Source organism: Anser cygnoides, chromosome 24, assembly GCF_040182565.1.
Source record: "Anser cygnoides isolate HZ-2024a breed goose chromosome 24, Taihu_goose_T2T_genome, whole genome shotgun sequence".
NCBI classification, from domain to species: domain Eukaryota; kingdom Metazoa; phylum Chordata; class Aves; order Anseriformes; family Anatidae; genus Anser; species Anser cygnoides.
Genome location: NC_089896.1, coordinates 3,514,637 through 3,535,609, shown reverse-complemented (window position 1 = coordinate 3,535,609; position 20,973 = coordinate 3,514,637). Strand labels below are relative to the sequence as shown.

The following is a 20,973-nucleotide window of genomic DNA, read 5'->3' as shown; positions in this document are numbered from 1 at the left end:
AACAACTGCGCTGGAAAAAAAAGGGACTGAAGCAATGCATGCAACGGAGCCAGACCACTAAGTGGGACCCCACTCTTTCAGAAAGCAAAATGAGTCTGCTCGAGTTCTCGACCAAGTCTGTTCTGCCCTCCCGTACAGGACCAACAGCGGCAGCTGGGATTTACAGAGAGCTGCGGCTGTCCCTGCCTGCAGTTGCGCTTCCCCTCCAGACAGGAGCATCCTGGTTCCCATACAACGCCCGTTAGGAAGTTATGCTGAACTATCTCAGCCTGTCTCATGTCATCCTTTTACACCACCTCCTACTCCTCGGTGACAGAAGGGATCCCGTAGGCTTACCTAAATTCCACCGGGGGTGGAGGCAGGCTGTCATCTGGGAACGAAGGAGGTGGTGGCACAATAGAGTCAGTCTGCGGCGGTGGCGGGTAGCAGTTCACGTCCATGCTTTCGTTTGAACCGATGCTGCCGTTCTGATACACCATGTTAGAGGGGTACCTGAGAGAGCAAGACAAGCACCGTGTTTACGAGTTCAGGGTAACGTCTAAAGGTCATTTTTCCCCCTCGCTTTGCCTCCTGGAAGGGTTACAGCCACACAGCTGTGCAACGTTCAACAAGCAGACAGCAGTGATATTAACCACGTAGATGGATCAACCTGCAAGGTTTAGAAATTAGGTTTCCTAGCAGGAATGGCTTTTCACAGCACAGCTGGACCTGCCTTTTGGTGGGACCTTATCAACCACCACAACAGGATACACAAAACAAAACCTTAAAGCAACATTTAAAAAAAGAAGCCTTTTTCTCAAAGCATCCTACTGGAGAACCATGTACAGTTTACTCTGCATAATTCTTTGGCTAGATGCTCTCATGTTTATTTACTGCTGCCACACAGCAGAACAACACATGAGTATATTTTATTGAACAAAAAACCAAATATTTTTCTTAACATTTGATTCTAGGGAAAAAAACTTACGAGTGCATTTTGACCAGCTTGCACTCGATAGACTCCAAGTTACACCGCCTATCGTCAGCGACAAAAAATAAGAGGTACTAAAATATATTACAAATTAAGCTTGAGCATAGATTATCAGGAAGCACACCCAACAGAGATGCCGTTAAATGCAAACAACCAAAGCTGAAACATTGCTGAAGGAAGAGACCACCCTCACGTTCAAGTTTCAGTGGGCTCGTTTCACTGTGGGGTGGGGTGGTGAAACCCCCCCATTCCTGGGGGCTCCGAACCTCAACAGAATTCAAACGCGTGGACGCATTTCCACGAGAAAACAGAGGAGCAAGAAAATGGTGCTGTTGTGCTGCTCGATTCCTCTGCTAGAAACCAAACCTGCTCTCCTATTAAACTAAAAGCAAGTTTTATTTTTAGCTGGAGAGTGTGATTTAAAGAGAGATTTTTCTTATATGAAAGGAAGCTGCAAGGAGCAAGCAGGCGAGAACTGCATTGTGGGGAAGGCGGTCTGCTTCCAGCCTGGCTGGTGTCAAAAGTTAAATGAATTCCCAAGCCAGCAGAGCTAAAGAGAGATCTGCAGCTCGAAATACTTGGCTGGGGACTGCCCCCGCTTCAACTTTAGGGTGTGAAGAGCCATTTGTGAAATGTAACAAAGCACTCACACGCTACTACCAGGATGCCACCCTGCTCCTCAGCGTAAGGCCCAGAGGCTAGGTGCGATGGGCAGGGCGCTGCGACGGGACAGGGAGCCGCAGCTTTCGACACTTCTGTGCCCGCAAGGCAGGCAGCTGAGAGCAGACTCGCTGCGGAAGCTGTTCCTGCCACCTTGTTTAAACCGTGTAGCTCCCTGATTTATTTAGCAAATTTTAAATCAGCAGACGGATTTACTTTGGAGAATCTGATTAGTGGCGGTATCGATCCACACTGTGCAGCAGATCTGGAGAAGCTGCAGAGCAGGGTGAACTGCATTACAATCAACAACGCCCGCCCGCTCCCCCTCGCTGGGGAGCTGAGCAGAGAGCCCCAGACTTGCTTACCCAGCAGGACCGTGTTTGTCCTTTATCTCAACAAATTCTTGTCCCATTTTCAGCTTCTCCCACTCTTCTTTCCTGGTTTTAATTTTCCGTGGATTCACATTTCCTCGGTTAGGATTCTCCTTTTTCTCTTTCTAAGGGAGGAAAGGAAAGGGAGGAGGGATCAAACAAAAGCCTTATTTTTGCTTTAAACTCACTGGGAACAGGAAGGGATAAAACGGAGATGCAGCAGTTTCAAGAAAAAACATTCTCAAAGAGGGCCAGGATTTTTCATTCACTTTCCCGATTGCTGAAAGCTCCAAAGACCTCCCAAACAAAGAAGATGGAGCACAGACAGCATCAAAAAGACAGCATCCAGTTTCCCTAGCGCAGTTCAGACACGATGCCATTGTTACACCCTGGCATGACCACCTGGAGGGCAGAGGGAAAGCTCAGTTGCCCCTCATCAATTCAGTTTTTGGCCTCCGCGTCAAGACTGCCAAATCTCACCACCACCTTGCTAGCGTTAAGTGCTTTGGGTGTGCAATGTGGATGCTTGCCCGCAAAGATCTGCTCATTTTCTGTGTTCTGACATGCCCCAGCTCCCTCCTTTGTTATTTTGATTTAGAAAGAACACGATCTGTTTTGATATTTAATACTTCAGTTGCTTAAAAGCTAAATAAAGTATGCTCGAACTGAATCTTTTCCGGTGTGACTTTCGGTGTTGGTGAAGAGAGGTCCGAATCCTCTGGTAACCAAATCAGGAACCCTACCTGGTGCTTTCAGCTCAGATGGTTTCGCTAAGCCTCTTGATTGCCCCTAATTTAACATTATGGCCTGTTTTTGCACTCCTGAAGGGATATTTTCTCCCATCTTTACTCTTCCACGGTAGAATTTTTTACAGCACTTGAAACAATGGCGTTGGGGCAGTGGGATTTGCACTGCTTCAACACTGAACAGACCCCTGTGCGATGTCAGTAGTACAGAAAAGACCGATACAACTTTCTCCCCTGCTGACTGCACCAGCGCTTATGTTTGAAGACTACAAATTAAGCCATTTTAACCATACAAAGAAGGTGGTATTTGGAAAAAACAGATTAAGGACATCTTTGTTGTCTTTTTTTAATTAACAGGGATGAAAGTAAACCAGATAAAAACTTCTCTGAATTGATCCCTGAAGAGCTTAAGAGAGCAAACCTGAATTTTGGATAGCAACTTTGGAGTCCATGGTTCATTAACACTTCCCACCTCCTTTCCCACCCTGACATGCTTCTGTTGGCAGACGTCTCCCATTTCCTCACCCTATGTTTCCGCTTTTCTTTCATAATATCCTTGGTGTCCTGAAGCATTTTCTCCTTCCAAAGGTCAAAGAAATACGAAGGATTTGTGTAGAATTTAAGTGCCTCTTTGCCATCGTCCCTAGAACAGGGAAGGGAAAACACACACAAAGAAGGGCCAAGTCACGCATTTGTTTGAAGCCCAAAGAAAACACAAGTCACAACCCCAGATAATAGTTTAAAAATCTGCAATGAGAAGGTCAAACACTCCGCTCTCGCCTCAATCCTCGTTTCAAAACAAGCAGCAGACACCGCCTCGCAGCAGCCACCGCTTGTCCCAGCTCTCCTACTTGCCATCGCTTTCGCCCTCACACTAACTCTCCATTACTCTGGATTTTGGCACCTGAAGAACTCAGCCGCTCTGAACAACCGCCAGGAGAGCAGCAGGTCTCACACTCCAACTCCCACTTGTTTGTCTTGTATTTTTGGTGTGAAAAAACCTCTTCCCAGCCCAGGAACCCTAAATCAGACCAGCAGCGTCCTTGAAACTCATGAGCGCGCGTGCACGCACACACACACTCTCCTGCTTTGCAGTGCAGCCGCGTCTGGCAGAAGACAGCTGCCTCCAGCTATCTGTAATTACTTTTTACCTGTTCAAAAGATATTTATGGATGTGGGCTAAGTCTCTCTATTCTGACCCCCTTACTTCTACTACGTATGAGATGAAATGGCACGGCAGGACTGCTAAGAACTGGTTACACAGCCCGCGTAGGTCACATCAGATGTCTCAGGCCAGGCACAGGCGGCCACAGGACGTACCTCCAGACCTACAGGAGTCTGCTGCACCCACCTGGGTGAGAGCCACATACAGATGTACGCTCTGCAGTTTGCACTGCGGCTTTCTGGAAAGGAGCCACAGGGCTACAGCGAAGCACAAGAAAAATGCATCATCTGCACAACACCTAGCATGTTTATGCAGTGCCAGCCAAGCCTTGCCCCAAGGCAGTCACAAAAGTGACAGCGGGTAACCAAACGTATAATTTTCGAGCTATGCTCATTTGTACAGCCTCTAAAGCAAAGTTTCACGTAATCCCAAGGACGGAGATTTCCTGGTGGACCTCAGTACCAACAGTATTTCCCGTTGAAGAGTGTTACTTCAATAAAGCATGGGACGGGAAACGACCTCCTCGGCAGACTGGCAGGAAGAGGTACTCCTCTGTAACGGCACCAGGGCCAAAGGAGGCGTCGCAGTGTTACCTGTACGGGGAGAGAATGTTGAGAGGTGGAGGAGTATTGCAGGTCCCATAGGTTTCAAGGACAGGAACTGGGAGAGAATCTCTGTCGAAGAGCTTCTGGTCCTGAGTAGTGGAGCTTTTGAAGGCCTTCCTGGTGTTAATGCCTTGCAGAGAGACTGTAAGAAAGAGGAGAGAGCAAGTGAAGAACAGCTTGACCCAGGCCAATGACACTGAAGATCAAGTAGCAAACATCTGATTTCGGTTGGAGTTCTTGGCGTGCTTAGCACTTCTTAAGGTCAGGTTCCTTTTCCCACAGATCTCTTGGGAAATCCAGCAAATCTCAGATCATGCTGTGCCAAGATCTGCTGCGGCAACTCTCAAGAGCCGTGTCTCTACAGATGTGATTTCAAACCCCTGCACCCAAGACCCAGGAAGTCCATGGCTATCGAACTGCTGAGGAGCGAGTTTCTACACGGAGACTTGCTAACAACCAAGTCTCGACTCGGCCAGAAAGGCTGCCCACACGAGCAGCACGGTGCTTTTTGGGAGGGGAGGAAACGGTCCCTCTTAGTCCAAGAGAAGACATTCCAACACCGATCACAGCACCAGGCTTATTTTAGGGTCACGAACCAAGCACGCTGATTCACTGAGGATCTTTACCACGCCTGGTCTGCAAGGACTCTGCTCCACTCCATTACCTTCTTCCTCTTTGGGATCCAGCTGAGTGACTTTGACTTGCAAGCGGTCAACTCTCTCGACTAGAACGCTCACCCGAGAGGCAAAAGTGTTGGCTTGAGTAAACAGCTCTCCAAATATGTCTTCTGCAAATTTACCTGCAATATTAAAGTGTCCACGTTAGCCCCACGAGCCACAGACCACATGCAATCTCCCAATTTGTTCTCCTGAAGAAGGAAGGGAGGAAGGAAGAAGAAAGAACCGTACTTTCCTTTCAAGTTTGTCAGCGTTAAGTTTAATACCCAGGAAGACAATGCTCTGTTCCACCAAAACCTGACGTTTCTAAGGGATCTTTAGGCCATAAAGGAACAATGGAAACACACAGTCAAGTCAGTATTAAAGTAATGAAAAAAAGAGGGCTGAGAACATTATCCTGGTCTGAATCTGGATGGGTCCGTCGGTCCTTTAAGATTCTCTGCTGTTCTGTTTATTAGACGAGAAAACACAGTTAGGTTTTTATTGCTCTGGAGAATCTCAAAGGCTCCCAGTCTCCAGCAGGCCTGCCTCCAGGGTAACTGGCACGTATTTACAAGCTCAAAGTACTCTGCAACTAGAGAGCAGACCAAGTCCTTGATCCTCCAGCCTGAGCTATAACCACAGACGAAAGCACTGACCCTTTTGTTCCTTCAGGTGGCAGTGTCTGAAAAAATGATGCACTCACGTTTATTCTAAATCAAAAGCAAAGGGGAACTTCTTAAACAGGAATATTCTCTCTGTAACAGCTTGGATTGCCCAGTGGGCTGCGATGACAAACATCATCCATCGTTTGGACAGCGAGAGCGCCCAGGGGCTTGGATCAGGAGCTCGCCGCACCACTTAGAAGCATAACAAAAAGATGTGCCCTGTCCTTAGGAGTTTAAAATCTACATATAAACAGGAGTTGACCACAGGTAGGCAGGGACAGGCAAACTGAAAGAACACCAAGGGCCTGCAATGAGTACTATCCTTCTGCTCTGCTCTCGGGCGTAACCTCAAACCGGGAACCCCAAGCGTGCCGAGGACAAGGCTGATCCGAACAGACTCGGCACTGACACCAGACGTCGGCCCGTGGAGTTCCCACTGATGGGAAACATTTCCAGCCACGGCTGCTGGGTACGAGGCTGCTCCCAATAAGCAGTCTGGTTTTGAAGTGCATCGTCATATGGCCGACAGTTTGTTCTGGAATCTGTTACTCCTGAAGATCCTCGCCGACATTCACGAAAGGATAACCAGTTGGAAGCCCGAGTTTCACAGCAATTTTGGAAAAGCTGCGTGTCTGCAACAAGGCACATCACAAAGACAAGAGCCTCTTCCACATGGCGAGCAAGGGCAGCCGCCAAAGCCTGTACAGACACCTTCAACTGCCTGGCTGACACCAACGCCAGAAGAAGCTGTCCATTCTCCTCCCCTTATCAGCCACTCATTCACAATCCCATGCAGCTCTCCTTCCACTGCCAAGCCCAGAGAACAAGCCAGGTTAAAAAAAAAAATAAAAAAATCAACCTCCTCCACCCTTCTAGGTGGCAATGCCAGCTTGAAGTGTCTGCAGGAAGCAAATGCTGGAAGTTAACTTCAGCTGAACTCCTTCCGCTCTCCCAGACAACACTGTCTCCGCATAGGCTCCATTAACGAGCCCAGCCAGCCTGCCTCAAACTCACGGGGAGGATTTTATTTCTGGAGACCTAAGGGCCAGCTAGCTCTTGCTGTAGCCAGGTTTCACGAAGCCCAGCTCTCCCATTTGACCAAAGGAAGCGAGCGTTTAACCGTAGGATCATCTGACACTCCCCCAGCAACAGCTCGAAAGGGAAAAGTTGCAATTCGGTTCTACCTTAATGAGAACCCAGAATCGTGTCCAAATTTCGCAAGGAACTGCAGCAAGCATTAGGGGAAAAATAAGGTCTTTGCTTTGCGATGCTGAGCAGTCCATTTCAAGCACAAAATAACACAAACAGCATCGCCTACGGTGGTTTTGACCCTGGAAGGAGAAAAAGAGGTGGTGTGTGTTCCCCTGCCTGTGTAAGTGCAGCAGTCCTGCCTTATCTCCCAGGATCTCCCGTGCACTTCTGCGCTGTGTCTCACCTGCAGTTTTAGATGGGGCAAGGCAGAGATTAATTTTTTTGGTTTAGTTACTTCGACTGCAAAAGTGCAACTTACAATCAGAATTATCTCTGTCATGCACTGGCAGGAAGACAGACGGCATGATTTAATAGGTCTTTCCATCTTTAGCTTGTGGATTCTGTAAAACCACACACAAATGCACAGTCGACTTATACAAAGTGCTACCAGCTGTGATAGTAACGAAGGCTAAACTCACTGGAATATGAAAGTTTGACAAGATTTATGTTTGCATCTTTGTAAAGAGACTGTGGTGCACTAGGCTTGGCTGATTATTCACTTGACAGGGCTGTCACAGCCTACTGAACCTGCTTTACGTTCCTGTAATATTCAACGGACGAGGAAGGAGCAGATTTCTTCCTCCAAAGCAAGAGAGGTAAGGCAGGGGGGCAGGAGTGTGGCCATCTGGGTGCGAGCGCTCTGCAGCAGCTAGTCTAAATATCGGTTCGTTTCGAATACTGCTGACCCTAGGGAAGCGGGTAGGAGATGGTGCTCATCGTTTCCTCCCCACCTGCCTCATCCCCTCCGGCACAGAGAAGCACGCCAGCGTCACTCAGAGCCACCTCTCCTGAGTTTCTCCCTCCGGTGCTCCCCTCGAGGTATCTGAGATTGGTCCAGCATCGGGGAGCGACACCCCGGGGTACCTCCCCAGTAAAGGAACCGGGCTGCAGTTTGCCTTCCAGAGCTTCGCTGCCTCTGACAAGGCAGATGCAGGAAAGCTTTGAATATCTGAGAAGGTCTAAACCTGAAGGATCTTGCCGGGGCTCTGTCACACTAACCCACCGCGTGCCTTTGGACTGGGATTAGCTTGCTGTGCAGCCGAGATTTGCACGGCTTTACTGCCTTCTTCCTCCTCATTTCACATGCACGAGATGGATTTTACTCACACCCCACAACCATCTTGGCTACCAGACCTAATAAACGAACAAGGGTCAGTCGGATGCAAGCAGAAAGACTGGTCCTGCCTGCGCAGTGACATTTCTGCAGCCCGACAGAACGCGATACTGACCGGCAGCAAACACGGGCCCAGGTTTTACCAGCAGCCATGGTTCTCCCTGCTGGCAAGAGACCGTACCCAAAGCTCCCCTGCCACCTTCACGCTGCTGCAAAAGCCAAGGGGCTCGCTTTGCAGAGCAAGCAGGAGCGCTCACAGACACCGCCGCGAAGCTAAACAAGATATTCGTTTGATTATCAAAGGTTTGCTTCAAGGGCAAAGGTGGCTCATCAGAAGCCAGAGCGTTTCGACAGAGTAAAGGAGTCATCCCGGAGAGACCACAATTAACTCTTCTCTCCTCCTATGGCACGTAGGCCCACGTTTTCCCTCTGGCCTTTCCAAGGCTGTCGGTCAGCCCACCGGAGAGCTGAGCTCGGCACGGCTCCAGCCTGTGCCGCCATTTGAGCGAGCAGCCCCAAGCCCCCCACGCTCCGGAGGCAGGGCTCCGCTCAGGCTGGGGACTTTGGGTCTTCCAAGGTAACAAACAGCAGGGGCAACCAGGCGCCTTCTGCACGGGCGCTTTAATTATCTTTCATTAAAAATAAGGCTACTTACACGCTGCAGATTCAACACAGTCAAGCTCCATTTAGTAGCGCGTGCAATTACAGGCACATTCTCCGACACAAGATCCTGGCTGCTCTGAGAGCCTCCCATTTTACAAGCCTGAGTTGTGCTCCATCCTTCCATCTGCAGCTTCGCCGCAGCCTTTCATACACTCACGCGCGCGCACACACACGCCCTCCCCCCCCTCCCCATTTTCTTTCAGATGGGGAGGCAGTGGGACCAGGGATATGAAATTAGCATCGGATTTCTTTAGGAAAACATTTTAGCATTACCCAGGGAAGGCAGATGGGGGAGAAATAGGAACACAAGAGTAGAAAGGGAGCTAAATAAAGAGCACTAGCGACTCCTGAGGGCAACGCGCAGGCTCGCCATGGTACTCACTCAGGCTGCCCAGCTGTCGAATGACATTTGCCAGGGTGATGTTGGTCATGCATTCCAGCTCGCTTCGAACGCTAGGCAACGTCTGACGGCACAGGTGCCTTGGCTCAATGTTCCTCGTTACTAACGGCATGGTGGACCTGCTTCAGGCACTGTTCTGAAAGATGAAAAACAACCCAAAAAAGAAACAGGAAAGGATTACTCAACCGCAAATTCCAGGCACACCAGAGCCATGGTGTTCGTTTTTCCTGCTCTCAAATGGCTTTATTTATAAGCCTCCTTTCCCCCCCTCCCCACCCTTATAAAACTGGTTCTTCAGAAATAAAGATCCTGCTGTTCCACGACTTGCAGTGACAGCGAAGCCCCAGCAGCTCAGGTACAGAGGCAGAGATGGAAAACTACACAGCGTCGCCCACGCGCAAGGTGCTGCTGGCACTGCCGCAGCCGTTGTTCCCTTCCTACCCATCCGCCGCCTCGGAGCAGTCTCCTTCCTCCTCCCGCGCTCACGCACAGCGTCTCGGGCGAGCTCTCAGGTTTGCTTAAACCGAGAGGATGGAGACGGGAGAGGTTAAAAAAAAAACACAACAAAAAACACAACCACACAGCTTCTCGCAGCACGCCGAGGCGGGCACGGTGCCTCCCTCCTGCAGCAGCACGGCCAGGGCTCTCCTGGAACAACAGGAAGCGCTCGCAGCTGACCAGGAAACTTTCTGGTGGCTGTGCCTTATCCTGCAGGCTGCACCCCTCTTCCCTCGGGAAATCCCCCAGGGCCAGGGTTTACACTGGACCATTGTTTTCGTGCCGGGGCAGTCGAACGCTGAGGGAGCTCTAATCAGGATGCAGGGCTAGAGCGCGCTCAGAGAGGAATCAAGATTGATTGTGCCACGGGCAGGCCAAGCTTCCAGGGCTTTCTTAAAAATCAAGAACACGTTAAGTGGCAGGAAGTTATGCTGCAGAAAGTGCTTTTACGTGCAGGTCGGTGCCTCGAACCAACAAACCTCCTCTGCTACCAGGCCGGAACGTGGGAGCGACAAACGTCTCTCGGAGCGTCCGCCTCCGGGAGAGGGGGGAAACTCGGGGAAACGGAGCGAGGAGCGCGATCCACGCACGAAACCTTCAAAACTCGGCGCAAGCAAATCCATCCCGAGCTCCTGATTAATTTAGAAGGGGAAAGAATCGCTTTTCTAGGTCAGCTGAGGAACAGCCCAAGAGGAGCAGCCAGCTCCCATGTGATAGGCATGCTGATCTGCTCGGGCTGGGTGTAAAAATAAAACAGGAAGCTAACAGCTTGGGGAACATGGCTTCCTGTCACCAGCAGCAAAAAACCGAGCGCCATAAAAAATCAGCTGTTTGCTCTTGACTTTGAGCCACCCTTTGATAGTCTCCGTGGCAGCTGGCAGCTTATCTTTGAGGTCCAGGAGTCCTTCCTGGATGCTTTTCTATCAGGGCGTTAAGAGGAAGAAGTGGGCATTATCCCTCCTAATTACCTCCCGAGCCAGATTTTGAATTGCTAAATTTGACCCATTAAGGCAGAGGAGTTCAAGAGCTATCTCCCAGACAAACAGCTGGAGGTTGCCGTTTCGCAACGCCTCCGAGCGAGGGGTTTTGTGCGCTCGCCCCCCGCACCAGGAAAGGGTCCCCGAAATGGCAAACCTCCCAGAAGAGGGGAGATTTGCCTCCAAATCAAGGAAAGCGGAGATTCTCCCAGGACCGAGGTCCACGTCGTTCTTCGCCGTGCCCAGGCGCCGCAGCAGCCCTCGGTAACTGCTGGGATATTTAAAGACCAGGGTGAAATGAGGAAGGGCTCTGACCTTCGCTTCTAAACACCCCGGGTTTTATTGATTACAGCCCAAGCCCTACAATCTTTCGCCAGCTTTAGCGCTTTAAGCCAGACAAAGTTTCCCAGCTCCCCCCAGACTGCAGTCTGCACCACCAAGCAGCTCTCATAAACAAGGCAGCATTTGCAGGCTGCCTGCGTCGAGCTTCTCCCCCGTGCTCCTCGGGGCTTGGCCAGGGCAGCACATGCGGTGGGAGCTGCAGAGCCTGGGTGGACACCGAGCCCGGCTGGAAACCTTCCACGGCACAGGACAGATGGGAGGAAAACAGCGAGAGGAAAAAATGTGTCTGTAAGGGGGGAGAGATGTGAGCTTGCATTGAGAAAGGTAAAAAAACCAAAATATTATGCTAAGTATGCCAGGTCAGACAGGAGCAGGTAGCACTGATCTCTGCACTTACGAGGAAAAAAAGGGCAGAAAAACGGAGTAATGTCCCCGGAATGCACAAACCCACACCAGCCTGGATACGTTGTCTGTGCCCTTCCTCTCCCAAAGCCTTTCCTTTAAGCCTGTTTTGAAACTAAAAGCAAGGAGTAGCGGCGCGAGCTGCTTTTTCGCGAGGGTACTGCCCGACTCCAGCAGGAATTTGCACCGGTGCAAGACAGCCAGCAGCGAGAAGGGCTAAGAAAAACCCTCCCTTTATAGCCGAGCTCGTGCTGCCAGCCACCCCCGCCCTCCCGGCACAGCCTGCCACATTCTGCTGCAGGATCCAGAGTTTCGCCCTTGCGATCTCCAACGGGGACGGCTCCGCGGCCCCACTGCTGCTCCTAACCCCGGACGAGGGCTGGTGGGCAGCAGCACGAGGAGGTGTTAACCCTGCACGGCGCCGGGGACGAGCAAGGCAGGAAGGACGGGATGGGTGACGGAGAGCCGGCCTCCGCGGTGAGAGGGGTTTAAGGCAAAGTTTCCTCTCCCTTTGAGCGGACGGACAAGGAGGTTCAAGGTTTCAGGTGGTTTTGGAGGAAGCAGGTAGGAAATCTGGGACCTACGGAGCCTGGTGACAACATCGGCACGGAAAAAAAAAAAACAAAAAAAGCAGTCAATGCCCCCAGAAGGCGGCACTTCCCCGTTAGACCTCATTTTTCCCCATCAGTCTTCGGTGGGTAGGTACAGAGATAACAGCTAATGGGCTCCTGTAAAACCTTCATGCCTCGTGAGTAGGTGGGACAGAGATTAATAGGCTGGATTGGAAAATAAGCAGTGTGTTTTGAAAGCAGAAGGGGCAGAAAATAAAGTGCAGAAGGGACAACAGAGGAAGAAGGAGGAAGCAAACCCCCGAAGCCAGCACAAGACGTGCAGCTGGGGGCAGGGAAGGGACGCACTAAGTGAAACGAGGAAGGGACAGGCCCAAAAAAGCTTTCCAGGAGGCTCTTGCTTTTATTCTTTAAAAGAGTCATTAAGAAAGTGATTGACAGCACGCTACCAGCAAGGGCCATCCAGCAACGCTTTACTTTCAGCAGTCAGGGCAGAACAGCACAGCAGTTTTCCACCCCAGCTAGCCAGAGTGGTCATCAGGCATTAGTCACTGTCACGTAACTACCGCAGACCATATATTATTACTAAATCCCACCATTCAGAAGCAATTTAAATGAATCGCGAGGCCAAAAAAAAAAAAAAAAGAGTCCTTATCTTTTAGGCAAAGATAAGCATTTCCACTGGCTTATTAATGCCCGAGATTAGATTTGTTTCAGCGCTGGAGTCCAGGGCGCAGACGCTGCTTATTAGAAACGGCGAGGAAGGCGCTCGGTGGGCACGGAGCAACTGCCCCGCTGCCGTGGGGGAGGAGACGGGTGTGTTAAAAGGAGAGAAGAAACCGCCTGCGACAGATTTCTGACGAATATGGAAAAAAAGGCAGGCACCGCACTGAAACCCAGCGCGAGCTGCGCGCGGGAAGAAGTTGAGCGATCTTTGCTGCTTGCAGAGGACTGCTGGTCGGGAGAGCTGTCGGGAAACGCGCCGGCGCCGCCCGCGTGCCAAATCCACAAGCGCTGCTGCATCAGTCGACGTCCAAAAGGCTCATCCTCCCAACTGCCGTGCTTCACGCCTTCGTCAAAACGAGCAGCAAGGGCTTTTTCTGAAGTTCACAACTGGTTTGCTCTCCCCCACTCGGAGCGGAACCTTCCCACCTGCTTGGGGCGAGCATTTCTCCTGCAGTCTCCAAGTCACGGCTTGAACGGAGGAAGGCTCCGAGCCTTGTTATGACGGCGGTGACTAAAAGGCAAACCATCCGCAAAGCCCAGCTTCGCCCCGTGGCTCTTTTCCCTTCCTTCGCCTCCCCGCAGCTGCACGCTGCCCCACCTCCAGCCGGGCATTGCCAGAATTCCTCATAATTTCCCCTCTCCCAAAACGCTTACGCAGGCGTTGCTGAGCCCCGGCCCGCTCCGCGCCGGCCCAGAAAGTTTGCTGAGCACAACAAAAGCCTCGCGAGCCGACGTTACCGCTCCGGGATTCCTCGCGCTCTTCCAGCCACAGCTGGCGCCTCCTTTCCAGGATCCACCGCGCTTCTGCTCTGCATCGTCCTCCCCAGCAGCTCCCGTGCCCGCTCACCGCGGGCTGGGACTCCTCGGGTTTCCCCAAGAGAGCAGGATTCGTGCACGGGGCTTCTTCGCGCGGCTCCCTCCACGACAAGCTCTCACCCGGAACGCCTCGCTCACCAATTTTTAAGCGGATTCTGGCTTTGGCAATCATTTCTGTAAACGCTCTTGCGGTGCTGGGGGCCGAGCGTGGCGCAACACGGGCCAGCAAAGGGGGGAAAAAAAAAACAACAAAACCCAGCATGCGATTTTTGCTTTTCCCAATCCAGCACGTCGAGCAAAGCACGAGGTAAATTTCAGCCGAGCCTGCTGCTCCCAGATTTCTGATCAGCAAGTCATTGACCGCTCTCCGCGTGAGCCCTGCTGCAGCAGATCACACAGGAATCCCAGTCCTGGATTAGAATCAAGTACAATTGGTTCGTTTTAAACGCGAACTGCCGGTCTACAAACCCCTCGCACAAAGCTGTGCCTTATTGACTATTTTTAATAAATAGGGCTGGCACGGGAAAATTGGACGATTGTTCCGAACAATAAAGGAGACAGACTTTTGATTACGAGCATTGAGCAGCAACGCAGGGACTTTTTTCGGATGGAGCAGTTGCTTTCCTACGCGGGTTCTGTCAACTGCAAACAGCAACACCCAGCAAACGCTCCCGAACGAGCAGCCTGGAGAGGGGCAGCAAACGGCGCCGGGGGGGGGTTCGTAGGGCAGGCAGGGAGCCCAGGCAGGAGGGGAAGGCAGGGCTGCAAGGTGAGCCGTGGGCGTGCGAGGCACACAAAGGGCTGTAAATAACAGGCGACTTCCACGGGGAGATCTGGCGAGGTTCCTCTCGCCGGTATTTGACCGGTGAGCATAGCGTTAGTGGGAGTCACCTGGGTAATTCCCCGCTCAACGCGACACGCCGCCTCTTAGATCAGGGACCATCTGCAAATAAATCTGGACCCCGGCGGTGCCGTCATCTGTCACGGTGTCTGGTGCAGCACAAAGCACCTAGGGAGGACAGAGCACGGTTTTTGGGGAAGGGGAGGGAAAACCGAGCTCGGTTTTGGAGCACCTCGGGGTGACCAAAGCGCCCTGAGCAGCACCCCCAAAATCCTCTGCCCGGACGCAAACAAGCAGCGCGGCCAAGGAGGCCAAGCCTTCGGCTGAGCGCCTCGGAGAGCAGCCTTTAGGAGTACCCGTCGGGGGATTAGACACACCAGCAGGTTTGGGAATGAGGGAGGAAGGAGATAATCAGATCTGAAATTCCCATCAGTATGAAATGAGACTTAACTCAGTCGCTTGCCAACGCAGACTGACTGTTCTTTCTAATGTCTGTGACAACTCTGCTTCAAATTTCAAGCTTCTCTCAGCAGTAACTACTCCCCCATGTAGCTGTAATGGCCAGAAAGAGACCGGCTTTTATGTAACCCCAAAAGACTAGCAGAAAGGGAAGCAGCAGCCACACACGCACACAGAGAAGTGGAAAAAAAAAAAAAATCAGCAGAAGGCTCTGCTGAGCGCTCAGGGCTATATCCAAGCTCACAATGCAGCCACAGAGAAGTGGGATGCAGCAATCAGAAATGCTACAGTTACACACTCGGAGAGGGACCCAGCAATCAGTGCTGCATCCGAGCAATAGGGAGCGAAATTATAGAGCAAACCGCCATGCGATGCCACAAACTACTCCATCCCGCCAGCTGTAACAAGTATTCATTCCCAAAAACGCGTCACGGGCTCATCTGTCATTAAGAGCCCAGCCTGGCAGCAGCTGAGCAGGAGTCGGCAGCGCAGGGCAGCTGCGGGGCTGCTGCCTCTCACAGCGCTCTATTCTCCCCACGAGCCACGGGGGAGAGGCACGGGTAAATCCCCGTGCGCGGGGGAAAACGCTGCCCACGTCTCTTACCAGGCTCCAAGAGGGCTGAATTCTCCCCCCCCACCACAAAAAGCTTTCCCGAAGCAGGGTCTACCAAAAGCCCGGGCTGTCTCCCACAGGAGAACACGGGCGATCCCCCAAAGCACCCCTCTACACGTTAACAACCCACTGCGATCACCGAGCCGAGAATTTGGGTGCCACGACCTGCCGGCGTCACGGGCGAGGCGTTTTGGCCACGGTGCGGGGCAGGAGCAGCGCCGCGCGCCTCCACCGCGCTGTCCCGACGCCGGGCCCCGCAGCAGAACGAAGCGTTGTGCAGCCCTTGAGACAGCAAACAGCCAGCCTGCTCGCTTCCCGGAGTAAAAATACCCGTTTTTCTGTTTTTTTTTTTTCAGTCCGCTGGCTCTGAAAAATGCAAAAGAGACTCGGAAAGCCATTTTCTGCGTTTTTTTTTTTTTTTTTTTGTCTGGCTCCTGCATTATCATCATCATTTACTGCCCTCGAGGGGATTGCACAGGTGTGACTGAAAATTTGGCTCTTCCTTTTAAACTTTTGTTATCAGCTCTACTGAAGATGATCTTGCTGGAATACAAACGCCAGCCTGTTCTCCTGGAGAGGGACGAGCTCGAAGCTGCTGGCAGGAATCAGGCCGGGGGTGCCTCTGCTGGGGAACAAACAGATCCTCCGAGCTTCTGCTGAGCGCAAACTGCGCCAGCAGCTTGACCTAGACATTTTGTTTCTTATTCCTAAAACACACCACTGCCCTAATTAATGTTTTCATTCATTTAGCTGAAAAACAAGTTAAACAAAGAGGGTCACCTGGCATCCCTATCAATGCCTGACGAGGACGCAGGCAGAACAAACGCGTTGAAATAAAACTCCAGAAGAGATGTGACAAGAGAAAGGCAGTTTAGTTCAATTAAAGAGAGCTGTCACAGAGATTTGATTCTCAGAATACGGAACTATTGATTAAACAGGAATTAAAGCTCAGAAACAGAGAGGTTTCAAGGTCTTTGCTGGGAGGATATACATCAGGAGAGAGACAGGGCTCCTCCAGCGCTCGAGCTTTGTTGCCTCCTAGGAAACAGGAGCAGCAAAGGGAGCAGAACGCTTCCCAGTCAACCCATGCTTAATTTTGGCAGGGCTGCAAGGTCGGGGCCAACGCAGACCAAGACTGCAAGCTCCACAACAGGTAACCCTGGTTTACCGAGGCACAGAAAACCCACGTTAGGCGCTCAGGTATTTCAGGAGCGTGGGGCAGAGGCCTGGCCAGCGGGCAGGCTCGAGGCCAGCCACAGGAGGTCCCCAACGACGCCCGGTCCGAAGGCTACCAGCGAGCTCCCCGGGCTAGCAGCCCCAGCGAGCTGAGAGCCTGCTAAAACGGGATCGCCCCGAAAGCACGTCCTTAAAGGTCGAGGCCGTGAAGCTTTCTGGGGCAGAAGCCGCTTCGTTTCCGTCCCGGCGCAGGCAAAAGGAGCACCGGGCAAGACTCCGATCCCGTTTGCCGAGCCTCGGAGGCCGTGCCGGCACCGAGTTCAGCTGGAAAGGTGTCGGCTCGCAGGGCCGCGGGTCGGTGCCCCGGGCAGCGCGGCTCCCGGCAGCTCCATTTTGAGGTAGCGCAGGTAGCAGCGCCGCGCCGCGCGCATCTCCGGGCCGCCTTCTGCAAATGGTGCGCGGCTGCTAAAGCAAACACGGCCGAACCGCTCATTCTCAGGCTGAATTACTGCTAATGAGGAGAGCACGGTTTCCTCCCCACGTTTTCCTCCTCTCCTTCCCACCAGCCTCCCCCGGCAGCGGGAGGAGAGGCTGGAGCCTGGCCGCTCTCACAAAGCGCTCGGTGCAAAGCCCGGCGACCGCAACGCAGCAGCACCCTCACGTCCGAGGGGAATTAATACGGAAAGAGAGGGCGTGGGTTGGTTTTTTTTTTTTTTTCCCCCTAAACGACTTATTCCCCAAGTCCGAACGTATTTTAACCTTCCTAAACTCCGTCTCATTTGCAGCTAAGCTCAGCCTCCTCTCCTTTAACGCGCGCTAAACTATTTTGATTAATGAAAGAGTAGGAACAAACCCGTTCCAAGTGTTTTCTATACAGCTCAACTGCTCTTTCAGTTTCAACTCACGCCTAGATAATTATATCACAGCTCCGAGTGCCCCCACCCTTCTGCTGCACTTGGGGAATACTGCAAAGATAAGTCTTTTCTTAATTATTAAATGTAAATAGCTCATTAAATATAATCCAATTACTTTAATTGTAAGAAAAAGGAAGTAATTACAATATGTACATGTATTCTTGCCTGAACAGTTTTAAATATCTTAAATGAATCTTTGCAGCATTAATATTTTAAGTTAACCTTTGACATGAGAGGGGGGAAAAAAAAAAGCAGACAGTGACTCCCTGATATTTTCCAGAAGTGTTTTATCTGCTGGGATTTGTCACAAAAAAAAAAAAAAAGAGGACAGCCTCGAGCATCTAAATTAAAGTGGTTTATAAACAGTGTCTTCATAAAGTCAAAATAACACATGGGTTTTCTATTGTGGGAGGCAAAAAATGTTATATATGATGCCACATTAGGACCCTTAATAGGCTTTTTGGATGTCAGGAGCGGAGAAAGGGCAACGGAGGCGCTCCTGAAACGTGGCAGGCCTGACAAGCCCCCACGCACCAGAAGCCCCCATGTCCTGGTGGCTTTTCCGAGCCGTTCCCCTTGCTCTCGTCCTGGGCTGGCCGTGCGCGAGGGCGAGGAGAAGGGGCCTGCCCCGCTTCTGGGGCTCCCTGGCCCTCCCTCACCTGCGTGCAGACGCGGGGTCTGCTTTTTGTGCGCGCTCAGGCCGCCTGCACAACGCCCGGGCACGGCGCGTGATCCCGGGCTGCCGCTGGGGATTTGCAGGCAGAGCTGCGGGGAGCCGGGAGCAGCAGCAGCCTTCTGGTTTCGCTCAGCACAATGACAAGCCCTGCGCTCACTTTCTCCACCGGCGCAGCCAGCGGGACCGAAGAACCTTCCAGGCAGGCTCCAGCGGTTCCGTCAGGCCCCCTGGTCTGACAGGGGAGGTCGAGTTGCAGTTTGGATGCGGCGACAGACGCCTGCGTAATCTCCTTGGGACGGCCAAAAAAAAAGAAAAACAAGTCTTTTTTTCAACCGTCGGTTCCATTTTGCACATTCTGAGCCCAGCGGTGATCTCACCTTCTGTAATCTGCAAGGGCTCCGCATCGCCCCGAAGTATTTCGGAGGGGCCGAAACCATCGCGTTACTGAGCCGACCCCTTCGGAAGCGGAGAGATCAGGGCCTGGTCGGGATGCTAAAGATGCAAGTCCTTCTACCAAAGCTCACCGCAAGGTCTATAAATAAGCTGCTTTCTGGAAACCTCTCGTGTGAAGCCGGCCCCTAGACGCAACCTCCTTGATACGAGGCTGAATTCTCAAGAGCGACCACGAGGCTATTTTGTGCGAGTTAATTACGCGCGTTTCTAACGGAGCCTCCGAAGGGGAAGCAGCCAGTTGTTTCGTGCTGCCCTAGACAGAAGGTAAAGGTTTTGCACAAGCTGTGTTTGCAGCTACACGCCTTCCTCCAGCGCAGGATCGGCTCGGCAGCTGCCGGTATTGAAAGAACAGGATCTGGGTGTGTGCGCTTTTTTTTTTTTTTTTGCAGCTGCAAGGCCCGAACCCGAAGTGTGAGCTTTTTCTTACGGTGCACAAAAGCTGGGTGCCTGAAAGGGAACTCGCTTCCGCTCTGGCAAGCACTCAACCAACTATTCGCCGGGCTAAGGGGTGGTCGGGGAACTTTCACCCAGCCATTCAGCCCGGGGCTGCCGTTCCCCCTCCCTCGCAATTAAATCCCATTTTTTGCACTCCATGCATGAACCGCGGCTCCGCCGATACATCAGATATTGTGGCTGATAGCCCGCTCTCAATGCCACTTCAAGCCCTCCAGCGCGGAGCCGCCTGAAAGCAAAGCGTCGCTCATTCTTTGAGCGGCAGAAAGGACTTTTGCGATACGGAGACTCGAAGTGAGACTCTCACAAGTAGGAAAAGGGCGTCCGGTGAAAAAGAGGAAATGAGAAATTAAAACCACATTCGATCTTATTAGCGGTAATACAAACGGGTCAACAAAGTGCTCGGCAAAACTCCTCAGCATGTGAACAGTTTAGGCAGGGCTCGCTCCGTGTTAAGTGACACCAGCCCCTTTGGCTGGTACAGAATAAAAAAAATAAATAAAAAATCAGAGACCATCAGCAGCTATTCCAAACGCCCAGCTGGGAAGGGCGATGGCTGGAGGTATTACCTCATGCGCTGCAGGAGGATATACTTACAAGATTGGACCGGGAGGAACATTCCCCCCTCCTCCTTTTCTAACTGAAACGTGTTTTCCTCTCTCTCTCTCTCTGTCTCTCTCTAGGGATTTCCAGCATCTTATAAGCGAAGCCTCTCTGAAGTACCGCGAAGTGGCATGGCTCATCATTTCGGTAATGATAGTAAATAAGCTCCAGTATTTTGTTGATCCTTTTCCTTTTGCTTTACAAACAAAAGGTCAGAGTCATTAGCCCAGTTTTACGAGCGAGGAGAAATGGAGGCCTGGCAGAAGCACACGGCTCCGTAACATCACGGGAAACGTCAGCGCCTGAACAGGAGATGAAACCTGAAGAACACCGAGGCCGGCCAGGCTCGGCCATCCGGCCTGCAGACACGCAGCATCCCCTGCCCGTGGGTGCCAGATATCAGGCGCTGAAAGAAGAGAGCCCAAAAACACGGCAAGCACGGAGCAATGATTCTCCCTGCTGTCCTCTTCCACGTCACAGCAATCTTCTGGGCCTTCGGACCACGCCGAAAGAAACGCCATCACTGAACTGTCCTCTGCGGATTTCATTTCCATGAACTGCTCTCATCGGTTTCTGAACGCACCCGAACAGCTGGCATCTGTGCAACCCCGGGGCAGCAAGGCCCACATTCAGCATGCACCGGGTGAGGAGACACTTCCTCCTCTTGCCCCCTTCGCTTTACAATTAGATTTTAATCTCAGATCCACGTGCGGGAAGAAGAGGGCCTCGGCTTCAGAAAGCAGTCGGTCAAACCGATGCATCACCGTCCGTACTGAATAAATAAGCGAGGAGGTTATGTGACGGCACCACACGGCACAAGAGGAGATCTCAGTTCCTACTGAGGGCTTCCCAGCAGAAAGCCACGTGCCGAACTCCTGGTTTAGGTTTGATTTACAGCAGTAGTGAGGAACTCTTTGCAGTGGAGGGCTCTTGGTGCACTCTCCGCCCCCCTCTCCATAGCACACCAGTCCTGTTACTGCGCAGGAGAACTGAAACCTTCCAGAGGAGAGGTCAGCGGCGATCTCAGAGCAGCAGCTCTGGCGCAGCGGCACAGCCACAACCTCCCGTGCCGAGATTCGGGCCTTCAAGAGCAAATGTGAAACGCTGCCGATGCACAGGAGTCCCCCATCTTCCTCTCCCACCATCACAGCACCCCTTACACCCCACTTCTCCCAAACTCGGGGCC

General features: G+C 52.0%; 1 protein-coding gene across 3 annotated transcripts in view; it reads right to left on the bottom strand.

Annotated features, from left to right (window-relative positions):
* Positions 1 to 20,973, bottom strand: part of WASF2 (WASP family member 2) — a 33,071-nt gene that overhangs the window by 6,960 nt on the left and 5,138 nt on the right. For 2 of the 3 annotated variants that reach the window (XM_048073182.2, XM_048073183.2), the window contains 6 exons: positions 9,252 to 9,405; positions 5,182 to 5,316; positions 4,506 to 4,659; positions 3,273 to 3,390; positions 1,996 to 2,126; positions 337 to 492 (listed from right to left, as the gene is read on the bottom strand). In XM_048073182.2, coding sequence (XP_047929139.1) covers positions 337 to 492; positions 1,996 to 2,126; positions 3,273 to 3,390; positions 4,506 to 4,659; positions 5,182 to 5,316; positions 9,252 to 9,381 — 824 coding nt within the window. In that variant the 5' untranslated portion in view covers positions 9,382 to 9,405. Of the gene's footprint in view, positions 1 to 336; positions 493 to 1,995; positions 2,127 to 3,272; positions 3,391 to 4,505; positions 4,660 to 5,181; positions 5,317 to 9,251; positions 9,406 to 9,710; positions 10,569 to 20,973 lie in introns of those variants that run through there. The other variant, XM_066982711.1, reaches the window with a different exon arrangement.